We start from the raw sequence: 24,197 nt of genomic DNA, 5'->3' as shown, positions 1-24,197 counted from the left end.
CATTCGTTTGTCCACTTTCATTCTGCTCATAACAAAAATTCAATAATTTAAGTTTTTTAACATAATCACTTTGGTCTTTTTTATTTGAAAGAATACTTTTATTTTGGAGAAAAAGAATTATGAATCATCTTTTATCCTGCTCATGTTGGCAGTTGGAAAAGTGATAAATTACTAAGTGTTTTCCACTGAGGAGAGGACAGGTCTTTCTGGATCCCAGTAAGAAAGGCATAAAACTTGCAAGGCAGATAACTATTAATTAATAGCCCATAAATGCCAATAGCAAGTTAGGAAATCTTTCATCTCTTCTGATGAACCTTCTGGGAACCTCGAGGTGTTACAACATTGGCTGGACCTCTGGTCAGGGACAGCACACAGCGCAGATCCCATTCATGATGAGGTTCACCAGTTCTGAGATCACTAGTGTTCCTCTAGGGTCTTGCTCGCAGTACAGATTCATCAGTCACTGACGGAATCAAGCTGGGAGCAAGGACTTAGCTTTTAAGACTATGTTGGACAACGTACTCTCTTATTCTTATCTCATTAATCAAGCTGCAGTCCCAGAACTGTTGTGTATGATAATTCACATGAATGAGACAATACACTGTGCGTATACTTAAGATTAAATGTGCATTGACTGCCCATTGAGTAATTATGTATTGACTGTCTATACATTGATTTATTATACCATTGATTAGATATGCCTTGATTAAGTAGCAGTCATGTAGTATCCATGATACAGAGGCATACACCTTGATTAGTGGTTATGTGGATCACTAACTCTTCACAGAATAGTCATCCACTGCTAGCTACTACAGTAGATAAAAAAATAATTATTGGTAAGGTTAATTCTGCAATTGCAAACATTTTGGTTCAAAGTACTGCTGATTTTCTGGTTTCTTATGGATCGAAGAAGTACTGCTGTTCAAAGCAAAGGTCACTTAACTGAAGTAAAATTTCCTTTATAGTTCTGAGGGGCTCTGCAGTTCTTGGTGCATCTCACTGGTACACCCTGACATTCTTCCCCTCCCACTTGGCCACTGCTGTCATTGTCCTGTGTGTGGAAGAGTCCTGTTGTGAGCAATTGAGTTATATCACCAGATCAGATGGAGTGTAAATCATAGTTCTTACTTACTTAGCCTTTTTTTTTTTTTGGAGACGCTGATGAAGTTGGATAAAACTGTTAAAAGCAGGTAGCAAAAACTTCTTCCACCAACATGTCTGTGGCCAGTGAGGCGCGTTTGTTTCCTGTTTTTTGTTCGTGACAAGAAAATGGCACCTTGTGAAGAAGCATCAGAATCAGGTTTCTGACAAGTAATTTCAGAATTCAGGCTCCATCTTTATGCCTTGCTAATTGTAGCTATTTTGACAGAGGATGTAAATTAACCAATAAAGATTGCTCAGTCTTAGAAAAACTGATTAAAACATTGAAGACAAATACTACTCTTTTTTTTTTCTTTCTTTTTTCCTTTTTTTCTTTAAGTTGTAAAGACTATCTAGGCCATATGACAATGAGACTTCATCTGTGGTTAAAATACATTATGTTACTAACTCTTTATTGATATCTTTTACAAAAATCTTTTTTATGAACACTTTGAAATTACGGTTAATAATTTAGTTTCAGCAGGAATTTGCAAGTTGCAGCACAAGAAGCACTGCAAAGGGATATATGATGGCAGTGTGGTGCTTGACTGCTTGAATAGAGATGCTGAGCTGTACAGTAAGTGCCTCCGCTATTAGGAAGGCAGGGGCGTAGCCAGGGGAATTAATTTTTCCAAGTTCAGTTACCACACGCAGTGGAGGAAATGTAGAGACCTTTTATGGAGGCAGTAAAATCAGTTCAGACAACAGGAGGCATTTCCCTGACCCTAGGCTCTCCATCTACAGTGGTCCTCAGCTAGTTGCTCTCAGCCACGAGCTTGGCCTCTGTAGGTTTGCCTAGCTGTGGTCAGCTCTCCCTGCGCTCCTGGGTATGGAGGGACTCCTCATGGCCAAGGGCACGGGATGCGGGGGCTAGCCAAATGGCTGGAACAACGTGGGAGAAAAGCAAGGAGGGGCAAAGAGATGGCCTGGCTGTGCCCAGAGTTGTAAGCTGCTCATTTTGCCATCTTCCTTGGCGCTTGTGGTCACTGGTGCTGCTTGCCGGTGATGATGTGCAAGCATGCTAGTTTTAGAGCGCCAGCTTCTGGGTTAAGAGGACTTAAAGAGGGAAGATCCTTTGCTTAATGAAATTAATAGAATGTAATCTGTTACATCAGTAATTTCAGATAGCTTGATTATTATTTTTTTCTCTCCACAGAACTGAGATACTTTCTTCCAGGTCAGATTTTTAATAGTGACATACAATGTGTTATATTCTAGCCACCCTCTTTCTAGATGTCCTATCTGATCATTTATGTCAGTTTTTGTCTAGAACAAAGTCACTAGGAGAGAGCACAAGATGTTGTTAAGGGTTGGGGATATGAATGTGAAGCTTTACCCTTTGTCCCACGTTTATCATAGATGATGTTGTTATGTGTCTATCCTAGTAGCTAGCCCTGACACATTTAAAATAGTTGCTTTGCGCTCATCTGAGTGAAGGAGTAAGATTCTGATGGGTGTTTAGCTGTTTCAAATAGCTGGCATTTCGAATACACTGTATTTATTTTTTAAGGGACAAAAAAAAAATTGTCTCAGAGTTGTCTTTATAGTCTGATAACTTGTCAGGAGTCCAGGAGTCTTCCATTGTCTCTTTCTGTCAAAAATGCCTCATACATGCAGCTGGCAGGGGTGCCTCATCTCTTCCTGTTCAACTGGGGACAATGGCAGAATTGCTGTAACTTTCCACACACAGAGGTTGTGATATTAAGGTTTCATCAAGTTCATAGCCCCTTAGTATCGGCAGATGCTGATAAAACATTATCTGTCTGTTTTGTAGGCTCGTAAGTTGAGAATAATCAGTTTTCAGCATCTCTATATTTAAAGTAGGCTGGCTCAGAGTGCCTCCTGCTAACTAACCACAACTTCCCTCGAAAGTTACGTGCCACAGGAAGGATGAAACTGCTAAGTCTAGCTTATTAGAGGGAGGAACATAGCTCTCCTTGTGCATGGTATAAGACAATGTATACTTTTCTGGAGGGGATAGGATAACCACAAATGTTGCTGCCTTCAGAACAGGTGCAAAACTTGCTATTTTAATTTAGCTCTTTGCACAACATCTGTCACAACTGAGGAAAAGAAAAGAGGAAGAGGAGAAACTCATATTTTTGCACTGAGGAAAAATGAACACAGCTTTTTGGAAGGAAATCTAGGCTATGTCTTGACCTTTCTTTATTTTAGGAGGATGCTAATGACAGCATTTTGATAAGGGCTTAAATAGAGGACAACACTAGAAGATTCTAAAGTTATATTATTTGCTAGTTTTACTGCAAGGCCATTGAGTTTCACATTGCTTTCTTGTATAACTTAATCAGAGTTCTGACCAAATTTGTTAGTCATAGAATGACACAGGTTGAAAGGAGCCTCTGGAGATTGTCTTTGTAGTGCCAACCCTGGTAGTGCCAATTTAATCAGGACTGTGTCCAGTCAAGTTTTGAGTATTTCTAAGAAGACAGATTTCATAGGCTTTCTGTGCAATCTTTCCCGATGTCTGACTAACCTCGTGATAAAAAAATGCTTCCTAATGTTTAGTTGTTCCTTGCTGCAGCTTGTGCCCATTACTGTGTGTTGCCATCTTTTCTGTACCCCTCCCCATTAAGTAGTTGAAGGCAGTGATAACATTTTTTCTCAGTCTTCTCTCTCTAGGCTAAAGCATCTCAGCTCTTTCAGCCTCTCCTCCTGTAGCATGTGCTGCAGCCCCTTCATCCTTTTTGGTGGCTCTCTGCTGGATATGTCAGTATCTTTCTCGGACTGGGAAGCCCAAAACTGGGTACAGGACTCCAGGTACGACCTCACAAGTTCTGAGTGGAGGGGAAAGGTCACTTCCCTTGACATTCTTTCCAACACAGTCCTATACACATTTGGCTATGAGGTCACATTACTGACTCCTTTTGAACTTGTTGTCCGCCAGCTTTTTTTATGCCAAGCTGCTTTCTAACCAGGCTGTGCCCAGCCTGCACTCTCATGTGGGGTTATTCCATCTCAGATGCAGGGCTTCGCGTTTGACTTTGCTGAACTTTATGAGTTTCCTGGGAGACCATTTTTCCAGACCACTGAAGTCCGGTTCTTCTTTATTTAATGTGCCTGAGCAAGGTTATCCAAATTTGGAAGTCGTGGGGCAAGATCCTAATTCCCAGACTTACCTCTATGCTACTGTGGTAGGAAAAGTAAATCAGCACACCGTTGATCTCCCCATGTGTAGAGATGCCCTGTTCTCTTCTGCCATCCAGCTCAAACACATTGGATTTGCATTCTTTCTTTGGACTTACCTTCTTTCCTTCCTCTCTACAATTTGGATGAAGTGGTGAACAGTTTTGATCTGACTCTCGATAGGAGAAGGGCCTAGATGACTTGAAGGAAGGGGATTTGATGTAGGTCTGTAAAATCACAGGTAATGCGGACAGAGTAAATAGGGAATCACTGTGTTCACTCATTTCTAGTACAAGAAGCAGGGGACTTGAAATGAAACCAACAGGTGTCACAAGCGAAAGAAAATGGCTGCTCACACCATGGATAGTTAGACTGTGGGACTTCTTGCTGCAAGATGTTGCAGGCACAGAAATTTTATTTGAGTTCAAAAAGGGGCCAGACAGGCTGGTGGAAGAAAAATTAATTGAGGACTGTCCTGTGCAAAGATGAGACATCTGCCTCAGGACATCCGAAGTTAGACACTACAGGAAGCCAAGAGAGTATTCTGAGGGGAAAAAAAAAATTGAGGAAATATGTCTGAGCATTTACTACACAAACAGCAATTCCCCTGTTTTTCTTTACAAAAGGGCTGCAGCTTGGCTGAGTTCATTTTGTACCATAGCCTTAGTCTGCAGGCTGTGGCTTAGCCAAGACTATATTAGGAAATATTTCACTCAGAAGAATTGGATGGGTTTTAGTGATTCTTGGTGTCTGTTGACCTTGTCTGTATTGAGCCAGCACAGCGGGATACTGTAAGATACAAACCTTAGTTTGTCTCAAGTTCTTCCCCTGCTCTGTACCACAAATGTGGAGACAGAAGAGACAGAGTACGTCACTGCTTTTCAGTTCCTCCAAAATTGGTCATGTAAGGCACAGCTTCTCTTCAGTTGCACCCCATTTTTCTTATCTTGCAGGCTGTCTCATCGTTTCCTTCTATTATTAGTCTGTTCGTTCCTTGCTTACCTGTAAGCTTTTGAGTTTGAGAACAAAGATAGTCTTTAATGCAACATCTGTTTAGAAAAAAAAACCCAAACACAAACCCCTCTATTTTATTCCTTGTAATAATGAGCTTCCTGCTTTAAGAGGGTTTATTAACCACCTTCAGGAATCGTGTTATTTGTGGTAGTGTGTTTACCATTTTGGACAGTTGCTGTCTTTTGCTAGGAGATCACCATGTTGCTGAGAGGTTCCTCATCTGCATAGCTTTCAGGGCCAAAGCCAAAAGAGTCAGGCAGCGATGCCTTGGGGAATACTTGTCCTCTTCTGCTGGGACTGTAAGCCACAGAAGATTGTGTTTTTTATCTCCACACTTTGAGTTAGGCTTCAATATCTTCAAACCCAAGGTGGCTGAAGGAACCTGTCTGAACACTTGCAGTAGTACTCCTTAGTTTTGCATTCTCAGCGAAAGAAAACATGAAGGTACTAAATGCTCTTTTGCTGAAAATGCATTTCTGTTCCGGGTTTTTTCACATGATGCACCTTCACTTTGTCAGGTGTTCAACAACACGTGTCTATACAACTTTCTTTTCTGGACTTGGAACAGACACAGCCAAAATGTACCATTTGACCCCCATCATCATTTTTATTTCTATGTGCTCTGTCATATTTCCTACCAGGTAAGATTTGAGAGAGATATCAGCAGTGGACACGTAGTCTGGGTGGAGTCCTCTTAGCAACTGCCCTAGCCCTACACTCCAAAGCGTAGAGTTAAAAGATACTCTGTTGTTTTGTCATGAATGCGAGTTTTAAGATCCTGACTGGTCTTCATCCTCCAAAGAGACCCAGTTTCTCTGAAGAACTTCAATCAGATCCTGATAAGGAGCAAGCCATTTGAACCTGCTGCTACTTGTCAGTTGCTTTATTTATATGCAAAAAGGGTGAGTGAGCTCCGGATCTGTATGACCATTACCCAGCCTTTTCACGAAGAAGGGGGCATTTCCTAGAATGTATCAAAAGCTTTTGCCAAAGCAAAAGCTCATTTTCTTTTGCAAAGCTCATACTGCTTCAGCCGTATGTTGCGTGGCATGGCATGCTCACGACTTTTAGGACAGACACGTTTGTTATATACTTAGTGTATAAGTAAGAAAAAGAGTATAAGAGGAAAAGAGATACCAGGTATGGCTTTACCCCCTTTATTCATGTCTATGCAGCAGGCAGGAGGAGAGGGACCTGAGGTGTGCCACTACAGGGAACTGCTATTGTAAAAATACTCCAACAAACAGTACTGGGGGAAGAGTACCAGTGGGATGAATGAATTAGGGCATCCTGAAGAAAATCAGTTGTTTGAGAACATCTGCAAGTTTTCAGTATTACTGCTCTCACTTGCTCCCATGCAGCAGCTTGTTACCATCTCTCTGGTGGTGGCTACCAGCCCTACAGCACGGCTGGGAGAAGAAGTAGGACAGATGCTCTCTGAACAACTTCAATGCAGTGTCCCAGGCCAGCTGAAACCACCACCCCTACTTTTGGCGGTTTCAGATAAGCACACAGAAAAGAGGCTCCTCATTGATACGAGTGTGCACGAGCTGTGAGTGCGTGCGGACAAGTTGTGAGGGGAAGCAGTGGCATCAGCTGCCACAGCTATAAATTGTCACTGTCTGTGCCTCTGTTCTTGTCAGGAAGCTGTGCTTATTTTAGCTTGTAAAGGTTTTTATTTTATTGGTTTCTTCAGCATTTGAGAAATATTAAAATAAGGAGAAAAAAACAGCTTTTATCAAACCCATATGTAACTGGACCAACACTCTATGGTTTATTAGAGCAAAACTAGTATTTGGATTTAAAGGTAGCTGTTTGAGAACGTGTTGATGTGGTTTATAAAAAAAGTCTAAATTTGAAAATAACAGAATTGCTAATATGAGAAAACAGGGATAGAGAAAGATTTTCAATTCAGATCTTAACTTTGTTTCCACTTAGAAGAGAACAAGTATCTGCATTATGTGGTGGAGATAATAATATTTGAGTTATATTTTACAGACAAATACTTCTTGCCTTTAAGGTTTTATAATCACAGTTAGATGAAATGCATATCAAAATAAAAAAACACATTAGAATAAAATGAGCTTGTACCGGTGTGATGTTAATAATACGGATATTTTATTTCTACAGCTTCTAGGTATCCATGAGCAGTCTGTCTGTGGTTTTATCAGGTTATCATTTGCTTACTCCAATAGTAACAAATTCTTAAATAATATTTTAAAATAGTTTATTAAAAAGCAGACAAGAACAGAACTGCTATAGCATACAGAATTAAGTAGAACTTCTCCCGTTAAAAGTGATTTTTTCTTACTTCGTTTTTCTGTAGGTGCATAGTGTCTTTTTAGAAAATCAATTTTGACAATCTTAAGTGGTACGAAATATAGGGGGTTTTGCATTTTCTTTCCAATAAGAAAGTAATTGTTAATTTAATGTCTCTGTGCTGGTGTTCAGATATGACCCTTCCACGTTCGCAGGTAGGCAGAGGTCAATGTGAGGAAGGAAGGAACTGCGAAGATGACAAGTGTAGCTATGTTTGTTTGACTTCCCCTACAACCTCAATGCCAGAGAGATACAGCTGCAATAAATAACATTTATTCTGACATGTGGCATAGCTGTTACCAGTAATTATTAGGTGTTCTTTGATTTTCCTTTTCCATCACAACCTCATGGTGCAATTACCAAATGCTGTTGGCAGATGAAGGCATATTAATAAGATAAAAGACAAAAGAAGAGACATGGGGGCCAGGAATAAAGTAGGGAAGGAAACTGATACATGACGGAAGGGCACAACAGCAGGAACCCAGGGCTTGCATCCTGGATACTCAACTGGTATTGAGCCGATTCCAGCAGGATGTGTTTAAGTCATTTGGTCTCTTTCCTGGCCCAATTTCACTGTGCCCAAAGGGATCCGAGATACGCTGTGGGAAGGCGTGATGGGAAAGCTCGTTCTTTCCCAGCCAATCTGCTGCTCTCATTTACTGATCTCTCGGGTAAACAGCGCTTAAAAAGATGTGGTCATCTCACACCATCAGAATTACCCATTCATTTACTTTTTGACGACTTCAACTGTGAACGCTTATTCCTGTTTCTAAAGCATTTGTCTTGTGTCCGTGTCTGACTTCAGCACAAGTCCTGAAGAACCCTGTATCGCTGCTCTTTTAGCTGAAACGGTGCAGTTTTCATATTACAGTCTCTTGCTTGAACTTATTTTTTGTGTTTATAAATAATTTATATACAACTAGAGTAGAGACTCTTTACAATACACACTAGAAAGAAAAGTCCTCCTTTAGGTGAAGGGGTAAAGGGATAATAAACCTTGCAAATATGAGTGATTTAACATACAGGGGATATTCAGTGTGGGGAGAACCAAACAGTTCATTAACTTTTCATCCATTACATTTAACAATGTCATCTATGTGAATTATCCAATAAGACATTCATGCTCCAAATACTCTAAAATGCAGTTTCACCTCCAAAGGGCTATAAACTAAGCACTTGTGACAGTCAAACGTGCACAGAAATTGTCCATTTTATCTCCAAGTTTGATTCCTTTGCTTGTGTGGCTTAGCTAACAAAGCCATTGCTGTAGTTGGAGCTCAGGTAGAGGTCTTGCAATTCTCAGACGTTCTGGTTGTAGTCAGTCTGAATTGTAAGCTATTTTTGTTTAATCCTTCCTCAGACACCCAGTTAAACTGTAAATGGAGTCTTTGCTTGAGTTAATAACATCCAGGCATATGTATGTGCAGTACAGAATTGGAACATTCACAGTGGTGCATATTTCCTGGAAAATATAATGAGATCAGTCAAAATGATGCAGCTAGGAAATTATAATGCTGATTTTTCCTGCTGTTCTATGACAATTCTTTTTCAGTCCAACATCACTCCTTGATTTCCTGACGTCCTGAGAAAAGGAATCTTACTTAAGCTGCTGTACAGGGAGCACTAAGAGTGTTCTACTGTAGACCCTGGACTTTTAAGCTTCCTTCAGTGTGCCATGCTACAGACTTTATTTTTCAGGTAGCTTTCCATTGGAAGATTTTGCAAGTACCATCATTTGTGTTTCTCCCACGTCGCGTGAGCTTTCTTCGTGATGTGACCTGGCAGCGCTTGAAATTGATACGCTCACTTGTCGTCTCAGTATTTTCATTACAGTTCTCTTGTATCCTTTGCATGCAAAGAAATAGATGAAGGGATCTAGGCAGCAGTTAAAATTCATCAAAAACACGGTATAATGGAGTGACTTCTGGAAAATTTTATTTTCAGTGCAGGAGGGTTCATTCTGAAGCTTCTTAATCATGTGTTGTATGATTGCAACATGATAAGGGGTAAAGCAGATGATGAACACTATAATTACAAATATGATTGTATTGATGGCTTTTTTGTTTATCCCCGATTTTTCAGTCAGTGGATTTTCCTTAGCTGTTTGAAAAAGTTTGCAGCTAATTTGAGAGTAACAAAATAGTATGATCCCCAGGGGAATAAGGTACCCTACTAAACAGGCAGCAAGAAGTATAAATGGTAGATGTGCTATTTTTTCAAAGTTTGGATATTCCATACACGTAGTCCTTTCTTTTTCTTCCTGTGACATGGGTTGTATGAGTAACGGGAAAGTTTGACTAAATACAAGAAACCAGATAAAAACACAAATCCCCTTGGCATATTTAATCCTCCTGATCTTGTATCGGAAGGGGTGGACGACGGCGAAAAACCTGTCAATGCTCAAACACGTCATGAAGTTTACACCTGCGTAGGTGTTGATATAGAACAAGAGGGCGGTTATTCGGCATAATGCTTCTCCAAATGGCCAGTGAAATCCCATGGCGTAGTAGGCTATCCTTGTAGGCAAGGCGATACAGAACAGGAGATCGGAGAAGACAAGATTTGTGGAATAGAGGGTAGTGGAGTTGATCTTCTTCCTGTTTTTAAAAATGACGGTGAGGGCAATGGTGTTTCCAAGCACCCCAAGAATTAAGATTGAGCTGTAGAAGACAGACAGTAGTATCCGTGCTGTATCTTTGTGCTCATATAAGTCACAGGTGGAACTGTTTGTCTCAAAAGCTGTGAAAGCGTCCATTTCTGTAACCACTGTTGTTGCAGGAAGCTCAGTAGACCTAATATGAAAAAAAAAAAAAGGAACATTTTGTAATGAAATGTGGATAGAATTTGCTCCATAACAACGGCCAACCTCTGTTGCAAAAGGCAAGATTGTAAAAAAAAATTGAAATGAAACTTCATTATGGTGAAATACTTTTCAAGGCTCCTTCCGAAAACAAACAAACAAAAAGATGGCTCTTTTTGGCTTTTTTTGTTTTGACCCCAATTCCTTCTCTCCTGAAAAAAATAAGACAGGAGGCAAAACAATAAACAAAATCTAGTGTACTTGGAAAGTGAAGTTTATTGATGGTCAGGAGGTGGGAGACTGTTTAAAGCAACCTGAGAGGAAAAAGGAGTCTGAAGAAACCATGTGGTGAAGGATCATATGAAGGAACCAAGGGTCAGACAAGCAGAAAAAAATCTTTCAGATGTGTTTCAGTTAACTTTTAGGGAGTTTTTGTTTCTAACAATTCATGTTGTGATGGTTTAACTTGTTTAGAGAAACTAAATTTTTTCAGCATTCTTATATTATAATAATTCAGCTTGTTTAATAGTAGTTTTAAGAATTGGCTTCTGGAATCTAATTTAAATATTGTTACGTACAGAAATTCTTAAGACTTTAGTCAGTCTTTAGTGGTGCTGCAAAAGAGAGATAATCCAGCTGAAATATTTCACACGTTTTCAGTTTAGTAGATCTTTGAAATTGTTTAACCTGCACAGTCAGAAGTAGCATGGAAGAGCTGCAATGCAAAGTGGCAGTGATTCGGGGGACTTAAAAATATAAAAAATGATCCAGCAGAATTTCAGAAATGGAAAGGACCCCATCCTGTTGATATTGCTTCCAGTGCAAATTATTTCTTAGGTGTGTTGTTACCTGACAGTTGGATAGTGTAACCATAAATGTTGGAAAGGATAGGGCATCTAACGTTACTCCTTGGGCAGCTGTTCTGCAAAATTATGGATTAAAACAGCAGTTAAAACAAGATCGCTTCTGCTTTAATGCAAAATACTATCTGGAGAGAAAAGCTGTTGTAACCTGAGTTTTAAGTCTGTCTGGTACCTTTAATTTAAAATTTCTATGTTATTTCTGAGGATCTGCCTTTCAACACTCAATATTTACAAACAACTGTAGCTTGTTGTACATTAAAAAAAAAAGTCTTGCTGGAAAGTACTTCTCAGTTTTAAGGATTTTAAGCTACACACTTTAGAAAGTATTCATTATCCTTTTATTAACTTGTGAAAGCATTAAAAGATCAGTATCTTCTTTCATGTTTTGAGGAGATTGTCCTACTTATTTCAGGTTGTTCACAATTAGTGTACCTGTAACATCTACTGTATTATAAGCCAATCTGGAGAGATTAGCAGGGGTGCACAAGGTTCTCTGTAAACAGTGAACCTGTGGATAGTGAATGATGTGTATTAAAATACATGAATGAGTTATATTACGTATGTTTAAGGAAGAAATTTAGCATCCACGTAGTATATGAAGTCTATATTTGCTGTGTTGCACAGGCAGTAGGAAAGACAGGTAAGTGATTTCTGACTGATAGATGTACAATGTTCTGATTTTTTTGATACCCATGAAGTATGTACCACGTGTCAAGAGGTGGGAATACTGCAGTCAGGGTTAGAAGTCAAATCTGAACTGGGATGTTTGTGGTTTGAATAAAGGGATTAAACAGCAACTCAAGCTGTAGCGCAGTGGTTAATTCTGCATTGTTTATGGTATCTTGGTGGTGGTGTGTTTGATGATTGATTAATACAGTAGTAATTACCCTGAGGATAATTCTGGTATACTTTCCTCCTGTTTTGTCTTTTTCTTTACAGAAGTGTGTAGGATGGCTCTTGTTTTATGTAAGTGTAACAGACTGCTTTTTGCAGAAAATGATGTGGGCACCTGGATAAGAATCAATAAGATATTTTGTTTCGTTTCTCATATTTAAATGCTTCTGATTACTTATTCACACTCCCAGCATGACATCTTCCTTGAAATTTAGGTAAAATAATTTTTTAAACTTATGTACGGAAGAATAATCTAACATTTATGATAAACAGTTCTATTGCAGTAACTAGCTACAGCATATTAACTGCCTAATTGTGTTTTCACTGTAAAGTTGTAATAGTTTGGGTTCATAAATAATAATCTGCATAATTGTCATGTCCATTCTTTTGACTTTCTATAAATGTTTGTAAAATGTAGAATAAATATTATACAAATGCATTTAACTATGGTTTAGGAAAAAGTCTGAAATTTCAGTGATTTTTTTTTTTTTAACGTCAAGAGTAGAATTTCATAAAACTCACATTAGTAGGATCTTTAATGTAACAAATTACTCTGTTGCTCAAACTAGGATGTTCACCCTCACATAGAACCATGGCTATATTGAGGAGTCTTAGCTGAGAGAGTGTTTGTGTCCATCCATGGTGCCAGCAGGGATATACGTGGGGAGCAGTTCCATGGCAGGACAAACTGGCCACCAAGAGATGAGAAGAAAACTGGAGGACCACAGCTCTTGCGCCTTCTGGGGCAGTGTGCACGTCAGCTAAGCTGTGCTCCTTTACAGAGGATGTCAGCCGGCTCTTCTGCCAGCTGTGGGAGTCAGCCCTGAGTGGGGAAAGTGTTCTTTCTGATCCTCTGTTATCCCCCAAATATCTTGACTGTTAATATAGGGAGCACATTTTATAATACTCTAGATGAGTATTAGTATTTTCTCTATATGTAGGTATGTATGGGCATTTTTGAGCAGTCACCGTAGTGTCTAGGTGCTATATTACCTGAATATATTTAATTTTATTTTTAAAAAAAAACAACCTCAAGATACTGTATCTGGTTTGGGGCCTAAACAGATGATAAAGCTGCTGGCATCTGACAATTTAATATGCATCACCTAAACTATACTAACTTCTTCGTACATCTGAGCTCTTACTGTTGTTGGATAAACTCCATTCACCTCAGCAGGTATTTCACTTTTTCTGGTCAATCTTGAACAGGGCTGCTTTTAAAAAAAACCACTTTCTTCCTAAAAAGTGTGCAGACTATTAAGTAAAACAAGACCTTTTTCTTTGAGTCCTATTCCTTGTGTCAGGTTGCGGTTTATTTCTTGGAAGCGATCCTCAGTGATGAGCTTATTATATTTACAGAGCATATGCCATCCTCTACAGCATGTAACTGAAAAAACAACAGCGCGCCCATTTTGTGTACTTTTCCCGTGTTTTGCATTCTTTGAGCAAAAATGGAGAATGTTACCTCCTTACTGCTGCAAACCTCAAAGTAGGTGGACTTGATTCTTAGTGATTTTAATGAGCTGTGTGACTGAATATCTTAAGAGAACATGGCCATTTAATGTCATGAATCCAGATGCATTGTCGAAGCTATACTCTAGAACCACTACCAGAATGCTTGCTCTTCTAGGTTGTTGGATTGAATATCCCTCCCCAGTGGCTTTCTGAGTTTATTAACAATAGTAATTTAAATTACATCTTTGAAAAAAAAAACTATTTCATTAATTTACTTTACCAATTTAATCATTTTAGAAAACATTGCCACAATTTTTTGGCATAGAGGTACATGTGAAATTTTAAGGCATAAATATTTGAAATTACTCTCTTCATATTGGTATTGTAAAGAAGGTTCTTCAGATTTTTACTTTTTCTGGACTCTGCAGACACACAATGCTCAATAACACAGGTGTAGGAAGTTGTAGTGCAAAGAGACCCTTTACTCACTTAATGTGACGACTTCTAATATCCAGGTTATGTTATTATTTTAGTTATTTGTGTATAGATTCCACTTACTCTTCATCTAAAGCATATTTTCCAAAATGCTGTTTGGTCTTGATGTGGAGAGCTGAAGAGAAAAAGAATTAGCTATTTGTATTGTATTTTTTGGTCAGTCAGCCTCCCTGTTAAAAAATATGTGGGTGTCTCTTATTTCAATTTCTCTAAAATTAATTTGCAGTTGCTGTTTTTGTGGAGCCTTTCCTCTTTATACAATCCCATGGTTTTGGCAAGTCAAGGTGAACTTGTCAAATGTCTCACCGCAAGGCAAAATAGTCCTGTGACATCTGTTCTAACCCCAGCTTAGTCCCACGCGGGAGGTGGGGTTTCAGATGCCTCCTGGTATTGGTGTACCTGGCAACATACTCACCACTCGCCCCTGCTTTTTCTGCTCGGTTGATTAGGTGTCCAAGATAGTTGTGTAGCATTGCTCTGCAAGCTTGGGATGTTAGTTCATTGTGATCCCGGAGTACTTTTCAGATTCACTGTGTCCTAGGATATCTCCAGTCTAGGGGCATGGCCAATGCTTTCTGCTTCTACCTGGCTGGACCTTAACACCTGGGAGAGTTTAAAATTAATTTTAATATTGTGCCCAGGCTTGCAACCAGTGTAGGTTGTTCTCTCTCACTTGCCATTTCAAGTCTTAGCATTGTATTTGCTTTCTGACCACCAATGGAAAAAAGTTTTTCTTTAACCAATCACTTTATGAGATTTGATAGTTAGCCAGCTTTTAATCTATTCTGTGTGCTTTCTTGGTGTTTGATAGCAAAAGTATCCACTTGTGGAAAAAAATCACAGTATCGTTGTCAAGGTGCTTAGAAAATCTAGCATGTCTGAAATCTGTGCAGGTGCCTTTCTAAGCCAATTTTGTAATTTCATCAAAGAAGGAAAGTAAGTTGTTTTAGATGATTGTTTTTCTGTTAAAATGTTTGACTGGCATTATTCATTTGTTTTACATTTATACTGCAGTATGCAAGAGCCCAGCTCAGAGTAAAGTCCCAGTGCAAAAGGTGTTAAATGAACAGAATGGTGTCCCCAGGCTGCAAGTACTACATAACCCAAAGCCCTGATTCGTAGAGATGTTCATGTATCGTGAGCTTTATATATAGGATCGTAATGTTACATACATTTAACTATTAATAAGGATAGACTTAAGCTATGAGCCAGCAATTGCACTGTGGCAACCTTAGATTACGTGGGTTTGGATTATGTACAAGCACTGATACAAAGCTCGCTCTCTCTCTCTGTATGCTAAATGAGGGGTTTTTTTCTTGTTCTCTTGCTTTTGCTGAAAGAGCACCATCTGTCTTTTCAGCAGAACAGGGAACGTGTAAAAGGCTTTAACTAGGTATTGTAATCTAATGTGTGATTTGCCTGCCTCTCTTCGTAATTTTCGTTCTTTGGAGGTGAATACCTGGTCCATCTGCCCAGTAGCTAATTTAAGAGAGATACCAATTAAATTCTTGGGATGGCACAGCAGATCATTGTAAAGATCTCTCCTAGGCTCTGTACATAGTTTGGTTTAGTCATTTCGAGAGGGATGAACAGTATTTCTTTAACACACAGTATTGGGGAATGATGCTGTTCATGTATGTGTGAAGAGTATAAATGAGTTAAAAGCGTTAGTCGGGATACTCCTCTTTCCCTGCAACACCTGACTTGAGGATTTACTTAGTTTACAGTCCTCTATAGGCGTAAACTGTGTAAGTCTTCCAGCATTTAAAAACAGTAGAAGATGGGAAATATACAGTGCTCTCATTGTGTAGGGTTTTTTTTTCCTTAATCTCTAAAATTAATTGTTTTCTTTTGACCTTGACCCCTCATATTTACTGTTTGAATGTCTAATTTATCATAAAAATGATATTTGTTGTAGAATGTTTTTTCTGTTTGAGAAAAAGGCTCGATTCCACTAAGTTATATATGTTAAAAAGTGTGCGTGTTAAGTCCCATAGCAGACTGCTTTGTTAATAGAGAAAGAACATATAGCAAAGGTATATATATCTTGGTGCATCTATTGGCAGCTTGGAAAGTACATGTGGCTTAATAAAAGTTGAGGCAAGAGACAGGCGTGTCCTAAAGCTTCCTGTTTCTTTCTAAAACCTTAACACTCGTATGCTTCTAATGCATTATGTTAATTTACCTTTTTTCAAAAGCTGTTGAGTTTTGTGTCCTAAATGACGACGAGTAGGCCTAATGACCTGAAGACTGAATCCTCAGGTCGCAACCCACAGCTAATTTTGGTGAGATAGTTTCCAGGCTACTGCTTCCTTGGTGCAGACCCAGCTTTGTTGGAGTACTAAAGCCAAATTTGTAAGCCACGCATCAGAGAATCCCAAGTATGCATTTCATGAATGAAATGGTCTTAATGATGGCTATGAAGAATTATAATATTAAGTGCCTAACAGAATTTGCACACACTGTGGGGTCTTTATGGTCCTAGATTTATCTATTACTATAGATTTTGCAAAGTTGTATGACGGTTACATTTGGTGCTCAAAAATAATAGAAGCTACAGTAAGCGAAGTGGAAATAAAGAAGTCAAGTTGCAATGCTGCATAACTAGTTAAACAAAAAGTGGAAGTCATTTGAAGTGTACATTCTTGCTCTTATCTGGTGGATCTCTTTCCAAATGTGATCCGTCTTATCAAAAGTGTGAGAATTATCTAACATAAATCATCTCTGCCAAACATGCATGTTAATGTGAAGAGCCGTGCTGATGCTGAGATGATTAACCTCCCTTCAGTTTACTTGCCTAAGTGTACTAAATGTAAAAAGGAGAGAGCCTAAAATATAGCAAATAAACAATCCAAAAATCTAAGCCACTTACAATTACATTCCTGCAAGCAGAAATAAAAAAGGGGTCAAATAACAATTTGTATTTTAGTACTAGAAAACATGCACACCTTCTATATTATTTTTTTTCTGTGTGATATGGAATCTGTACAGGTACAGTCATTAATTTTAGGGATTAGGACTTCCGAACTCTAGCTTAAATTTATTATTCATTACACATATACATACTCTTCAGTCTTTCAAATGGAAAGGGATGAGATTTGAGCTCTTAAAGACTAATTGCCAAGTAAGTTTTCCATTCCCTTGTCCCTTCAGGAGGAGCCAGGAAAATGTTAGACAGACCTCTTGTATTCTGTGCTCAAAGGCATGCATGCCGTCTCTGTTTCTTAAGATAAATTATAGTTGAGTTATTGTCTGTTGAACAGTTTTGCCTTATTTTGCCAGTATATTAGGAAAAATGGATCCTTTTTAATTGGTAAAATGTAAAAAAATCATATAACTTGTGCTATTTCTTTGGGTTTGTGGCATAAAGGTGAGTAATAAGGAGAAAGGTGTTTGGTGACTGTGAATCAGAAAAATAATTCCTTCTAAAAACTTTGAAAGAAATGCATGTCAGAAGGTAAAAGAGGAATTAACTCATAAGACTTTGAATTCTTAGAATATTCTGTTGCAATATCTAGATGTGAGAAGAGTGACTGAGGATTTCTTGCGCTGATAATAAAGGCTGTTTCAAAGACAAGGACCGCATGTGATAGAGCAAGCTGTGCATTCACGACCATAGTGCAGATTTCTTTTAAGGCTCTCTCCTAGTATTAAAGTATTCTGGGAGGTTCAGTGAATGGCTTAAGAACTGCAGTGCTTCCCTTACTACTTGTACAGTAGTTATTTCTGTGTTAGTATAATTTAAATTACTACTGCTAAAAAAATTCTCTAAGCTAAAGCAGTTATCAAATGTTTCCCTGTGGTTGTCAGAAGACTGTATTATAAGAAAGGACTTGAAATAACTTCTTGATGCTGCGGGTCAACAGATCCTTTAAATAAAAATTAAGTGGCAGCATATTAATATGTGAACATAAAATATCACAGAATTTCTTCCACGACCCTTGTCTCTCCCATCCAAAGATGACTTATCCTTCCTACCACATGAAAATATTCAGTATAATGCAAAAAAAGAAATAATCTTTCTGGAATTGTTTGCTGTTGTACAGCGGGGAAAAAAAAATAATTAATTCTTTTCTGTACTTACATATCTGTAGCTTCTTGGATCCTCTGAGCAGTTAAGGGCATTAGCAGGATGGCTTGACTGCGAAAGTTTACCCTTGCACATTGTTTTCAAGAGTGATTACGTGAGTCTTTGTGGGAGGGGTAGGTTTTTTCAAGTGCTTAAAAAAAAAAAACCAACCGTTTGTTTGTACGCCCGTCTTGATTTGCTGCCTACTGTTTTATGGGATGTGAAAGCATCTATTTTTAATCCTTTTACAATTAGTCTGTTCGAAGAGAGTAATTAGAAACAACCCTCCCCGTCCGTCCCCCCCCGACGTTACGCATTACTGACTTTCATAGAAGGGACTTTACCCAGAGGTTTACGTGACTAATTGTTGACCAAATAAAATCCTTGAGTAAAAAACTTTGTTTATATGCTATTTGCATTTAAAAATAACTTAAATTTAGTTTGTACCAAAGAGCTGCATGATCATTACATGTGTTAAAACTGCTTCTTAGTGATCAGATCTGACACAGCACAAGTAAACCTCAGACCTGAGACATACTGAGATGCTGTGTAAAAACTGACATCTTGACAGCCCCTGTGCATTCCCAGCACTGTTTTAGTATCGTAATGATGAGGCTTTACAGAAATGCCCTTTGAAAATATATGAGGGAGTTGAAGAACTCCGGTGGCTTGAGAGATTAATGAGGATGTGTGCCTTTGTAAGCTGTTCGCTGCATTTTGAGCAAGGATAATAATAATATTAATATTGCATATGTAAGGTAAATACATTAAAGATAAAAAACTTTTAAAATATAAATCTGATTCCCCTAAAATGATATTGATAAGAATGGGTGGCTGGAGAATAGGAAAGGAATGGGATGTCAAATTGTGAGGTAATAACCTTGTTTCTGGGTAAAGAACACTGATGTAAGAGTTGAAGAGTGTGTGTGTGTGTGTGTGTGTGTTAAGAGGGTTTTGGAGATCAGAGATAGATGGAAAATCCTGTCGTTTGCTGTTAGAGGCTGTGGTTGAGAGTTACCTGGGATTTTCCCCAAAAACTCATACTGATCGTTCATGACTATTTATCTTTAAAGTGGCCTCATTTGGTGGCCTGATTTTAAAGACCCAGTGAGTAGGCATGATGATGCTATTTTTGGCAGGTCCACCCCATGCAGAGGGTGGAATGCTTCTTTGAAAATGCCTCTTGGGGCTGTGTTCATGGCACAAGCTGATGTTTGCAGACATTGCGGTGTTGGAGGTGTGAGAGATACAATCTCAGCTGACACATCCATCTCATCAGAAACCCTGAAGTAAACACAGATCTAATGACAAAGTTAAACTTTACTGCATGTACCTCATCTTATGGGAAATGTTTTTGCTATAGCAGAATGAAGTAGAGCCTTGTGAGGTACTTTTGTGCCTTTTTGGAGCTTTTGGTTGGCACTATACACTGATTTTTCTGGTGCTGAACTCCCAGTGCAGACGTGGCTTGATTCCCCTTAGATGCCAGGGAGCTGAAGAGCTCAATCCTCGTTTTTTATGGGGCATTTATCTTCTAACACCAAATTCAGAAAGTCTTTGAGAGAACTTACTGATCTTGTTCTGGATTTTTTTCTTTTCTTGTTTTTGAATTATTTTTTAAGTACTCAGCTTCATCAGAGAGTAGGCTCTCTTTACATGAAGTCGGGAGAATTGAAGACTGTTTAAAGGGGAATTGCACAGGGAACTTGCTTCATATGTACACAAAGTGTACGTGTGTGGTTCCCTGCAATGTGGTTCCCTGTCCAGCAGCAAAAATACGTCGTAGTAATGGCAAATTTTGAGATACACAAGCACGTAGTAGTCTTTGCTCAAGGGCTGACATTAGCACCACAGGTTCATATTAAAGGAAATGTTTATTTTATAAATAGCCTTACCATTATAAAATAATGCCAATATGAATTTCCTGCTCTGATCTGATAAAATACTGCCTTCCTTTGATTAAGATACATTGCTAGATTGTACTCTTTGAGTCATACTGGTGTGTTAGCTACCAATCCAGCCTAGCATGATGTGATGTTAATTACCTGAGCTAAATAATACTCTTTATCCTTCTAGCTATTTGTTTTCTGTTCTTATACAGCAGCTGTTTCTCCAATATCTGCTTGACTGTCCCAGGATTTGAACATTTAAACCAAGAAATGGCGTTTATCAAAAAGCGTGACACACGTTTTGGTTTACAATTTGTGTGCAAAAGCTTACTGTTTTGGTTTTGGTATGCAAGGAGAGTAACATGTAAACTAATATACTAATTTGTTACTTTCGGAGATGGTGACATCAAAGCAGTGCAGTTAATATTTTGACCAGTACGTCATGATGCCTGTGATGATTTATTTTCTGTCTGCTTTCTTAGTCCCTACTCTGAGCAGTTTACAAATGGTACTGGATTTAGCTTTACAATGCCATATGTAGAGAGCTACTACCCAAGGTAAGAAATGACTTCTGAATTACACAGGATGTTTTGGATCAACCAGAGAATGAAGCCAGCCAGCCTGTTTCTTAACTGCGAAACTGCCTTTCCTTCCCAAACTAACTCCTTTTGTTTTCAGTGAGACAGGTCAGGTATCTAGAACTAACCTGCAGCTGAATCCTGTCTTTTTTTGTGAACAAACATGATTCCTCAAGTGACTTGAGTAAGAGGAACAGTAAAGGATGAATCACCAGTGATTCATGATTACTCTGTAGAGGCCGCATAAAATGTGTTGGGCTAATCTAGATGAAGAAGACACAATTAAGCACCCAAGCTTAGATGAACTTGGGACACTAAAAATTTCAATACAGCTTTTGAACCGTACCTCCTCAACAAAATACTCCACAATCTAAATCCCTTCAAAGTTTCCTTGTGCCTTCATATGTCTTCTGCCCATCTCCAGTGTCTGTGCCAGATTTAGCTGAGTATTGGATTCACTGGAAGCCCCTGCCTTTTAGAAAGGTGCAAACTCCTCTCTCTTGCTGAGCTCAAACTCTGGTTTGGTTAATGCGATCAGCCATGAAAGCAAAGCTACCTGGTAAGCTGTCACCATCAATCACTCGCTGCAGACATCTGATGTAGAGCAGCAACTGTCAGTAGGTAAGCAGGGGTAACGGACTCTGTAACACCTAGTTGACATTAATAACTTACCAGTTAAGGATAAGTACTTGTCCCTGTGATACTCTACTCAGTTGTGGCACAGAGTTTGGCCAGCCATTGCTATACCACTCCCTCAGTTTCATCTGTATCTTCATGCTTTGGTCTTCACTTGAATGGCAGCATGCTAATCATATATTAAATAAAGAACAGGGGCCTTGATTTAAAACAAATAAAAAATAAAAATATCTTCATGGTGCTATAAGCTGAATAATTCTTTGATGGTCTGCAGTAATTGCTTGCCTGCGGGCAGTATATTGTGAATGCCGAACTGAAGAAATCTTATGTTGCGTGTTGGAGCAGCCTGGTAGAATAGCAGTGGTCGGGTACCATAAGGCAGCTTTGCACAACAAAAGTTTGGGGGAGATAGGATTAACTGATCTTTTTAGAAAAAGCTAAAGAATAATGATTATATATGCTAGCATCTTATTAATGATGAATACATTAAAACTGAAATTGGAAGAAAGATGCTAGCGAGCAGAAAAGGAGGGGTCTGGGTTAGCTCAATGGAGCTGAACAGTTTACGGAATAAATTGTTGAATGGTCTTGGCATTAAAAACTCAAGCTTTTTTTAGGAGTTGTGGGTGTCTTGACTCCGGTCTTCATGAGGGGATTGTAAAGTGTTCGTTCATCTCTTATTTTAATGAACCCAAAGTTGCAGTGATTCTGCTGAGATATCCATGGACAGGAGGAACCGTTCTTTTCCTCTCAAGATGCACAACTTCAAGTTTTGTCTTGGTTTTTTTGTTGTTGTATTTTTTTTCCCCTGCTTTCTTCCTGCATTCCTGTGAAATATTGGCAGTTAGATATATGGGTAATGTACCCTAATGCTTTTGCTGGTATTGAGAGGCCTCAGGCACTGGGGTGTCATGCTCATGTGTAGCAATAGATGGTTCCTTTTACTCCTGGGGTCCATCAAGCTGAGGATCCCAGTTGTCAAGGGTGGTCATATTGCAGGGATTTACCTAATTTTAAGGGATGTTATTGAGAACGTTTAATATTTTCAGAATAAAGGCTAGCACCTGAAGTGTAATATGGCAGCATCTGGACAGCCTGTAGGAATGCAGTGCACTGAAGTAATTTCATAATTTAAATTACAGGCACACTGTTTACATGCTCTGTATTATCTGCAGCTGCTTTTATAACTGATATTTTTAGTCCCCCCCAAAAATATGCGGTTGTGCATTTGTCAGGTTGATGTTTTTATGAAGAACTTTTATGAAGAAAAATACGGCACCACAGTTAGTAAGTGCAGTGAGTCATTCTGAATAGAATAACAGGTTATTTCTGCAAGTTTAGTTCCACAGAACATCCATTGACAACAGCAGATATTTTTGCAGAAGTAACATTTAGCTTTCTACGCATTTGCTCATACATTTTGGAACCATTTTTTCTGTATTTTGTGCATATATTTACTTCTGTTAAAATATTTTATTTTAATCTGCATTTAATATTCGCCTTTTTAAACTTTTAAGTAGCAGGTTTCTCTTATAAGAAGTGCTTGCCCCTGATTCTTTCTTCTCTACCAGTAGTATCTACATCTCTGGTTTTATTTTTGTCAAGGTTATTGTTTCTTAAAGTTGTTTTTTTTCTCTGTGTAAAACCTATCTCATCACTTCATACAACATAGAATGTTCTCATCTGGTCTGCTGTGTTTCTTTTTCACTGACTGTTGAAATTTAACGTGCTTTCTGAAATGAAGACATAATTGTTGCAGAGCCTGCTATTACAGTACACCTTTGGGATGGACATGGTGTCCATATACAGTGTTCAAACTCTAGAATTTAATATTTCAGGTTTTAGAGTTTTCTGGTTTGTTTGAAATTTTTATTTTTTAACCCACATGCCTGAAATTAACTTCCTAAACATGAAGTGGGCATAAACTCAGTTTAGAGTCAGCACGTATTTGTGTCTATGGCCTGTCTTTGCATACAGACATCTCAAGTTTCCAGTAGAAGTTAATCATGGCACTTGAAAGGATGTTCCTGATATTCTCATAGTTTAATGAACAAAAGGCCAGGACGAAGGTCTCTGGAAAAGGAGAGAGAGTAGAGGAAAGAAGATTAAAAGGGACGAGGGGAAAAGCAAAAATAAGAGGAAAAGAGAGAATTGAAGTAGTCCTTCAATAAGAGTATGTTTTCTTCTTGTAGATGTTGAATCTGACTATATGTTACCAAACAATTAATTAGCATAATTAAAAGAGTTAAGAACAAGACCTTTTATTTACAGTATATGGATGGATGTTTGTACCTGTCTAGTGAAATACAGGAACAGAAGTCCCTCTAGTGATTATGAACTTTAGGAACAGGGCTTTGATTGTTCTCAGAATAATGGAGTAGCTTAGGTTTGACAGGACCTCTGGTGGTCATCTAGTTCCCCTCTGGTTCAAAGCATGTCTGCCAAGAACAGGTTCCTTAGGGCTGTGTGTCCAGGCTGTATCTCTGAGGATGTAGATTCTAGCTCTGGGCAACCTGGTACGGTACTGGATCATCATTATCCCCAGCTTGACTTGCTCCATATCAATGCCTTTCTTGAAGCGAGGAGCCCAAAAGTGGACACAATGATATCTATACCATTGCACAGGTTTATTCTGATCCAGGTGGAAGACTCCACAGTTGCTTTTCTTGAACTCCATAAGGTTCCTGTCAGCCCATTTCTCCAGCCCATCAAGGAGTATTTGAATGCGGCCCTGGTCTGCGAAGTATTGACTGCTCCCTCCAATATGATGTCATTCACCAACTTGCTGAGAGCGCGCTCTGTCCTGTCATCCAGGTCATTAATAAAGACAATAAATAGTGTTGGCCCCAGTGTGAATCCCTGAGGGAAACTGCAAGTAACTAGCTGCCGCTTGTACTTCGT

At 38.8% G+C, this 24,197-nt stretch overlaps 2 protein-coding genes across 6 annotated transcripts in view; one reads left to right on the top strand and one right to left on the bottom strand.

The window, feature by feature from the left end:
- UBAC2 (UBA domain containing 2) overlaps positions 1–24,197 on the top strand; it is a 104,550-nt gene that overhangs the window by 39,942 nt on the left and 40,411 nt on the right. The gene's annotated exons all lie outside the window — the stretch shown is intronic.
- LOC141737922 (G-protein coupled receptor 183-like) lies at positions 7,396–18,310 on the bottom strand. Of its 2 annotated transcripts, none has more exons than XM_074572924.1 (2): positions 18,209–18,310; positions 7,396–10,409 (listed from the first exon to the last, which is right to left on the bottom strand). In XM_074572924.1, the coding sequence occupies exons 1-2, from the start codon at positions 18,247–18,249 to the stop codon at positions 9,305–9,307; spliced, it is 1,146 nt and encodes a 381-aa protein (XP_074429025.1). In that variant the 5' UTR covers positions 18,250–18,310; the 3' UTR covers positions 7,396–9,304. The 2 variants fall into 2 exon arrangements, with proteins under 2 accessions (XP_074429025.1, XP_074429026.1); XM_074572925.1 differs by lacking the exon at positions 18,209–18,310 and adding an exon at positions 14,540–14,673 and having other exon boundaries at positions 7,451–10,409.

The sequence above is a fragment of the Larus michahellis genome, chromosome 1 (genome assembly GCF_964199755.1).
Source record: "Larus michahellis chromosome 1, bLarMic1.1, whole genome shotgun sequence".
In the NCBI taxonomy this organism is placed as follows: Eukaryota; Metazoa; Chordata; class Aves; order Charadriiformes; family Laridae; genus Larus; species Larus michahellis.
This window is presented reverse-complemented; position numbering and strand designations above follow the sequence as displayed.

Coding starts and splice junctions, on each gene's coding strand:
- LOC141737922 (XM_074572924.1), bottom strand. CDS start 18,249: ATGCCCTTAACTGCTCAGAGGATCCAAGAAGCTACAGATAT. Junction 10,410..18,208: donor ATCCAAGAAGCTACAGATAT/GTAAGTACAGAA, acceptor TTTTCATATTAG/GTCTACTGAGCTTCCTGCAA.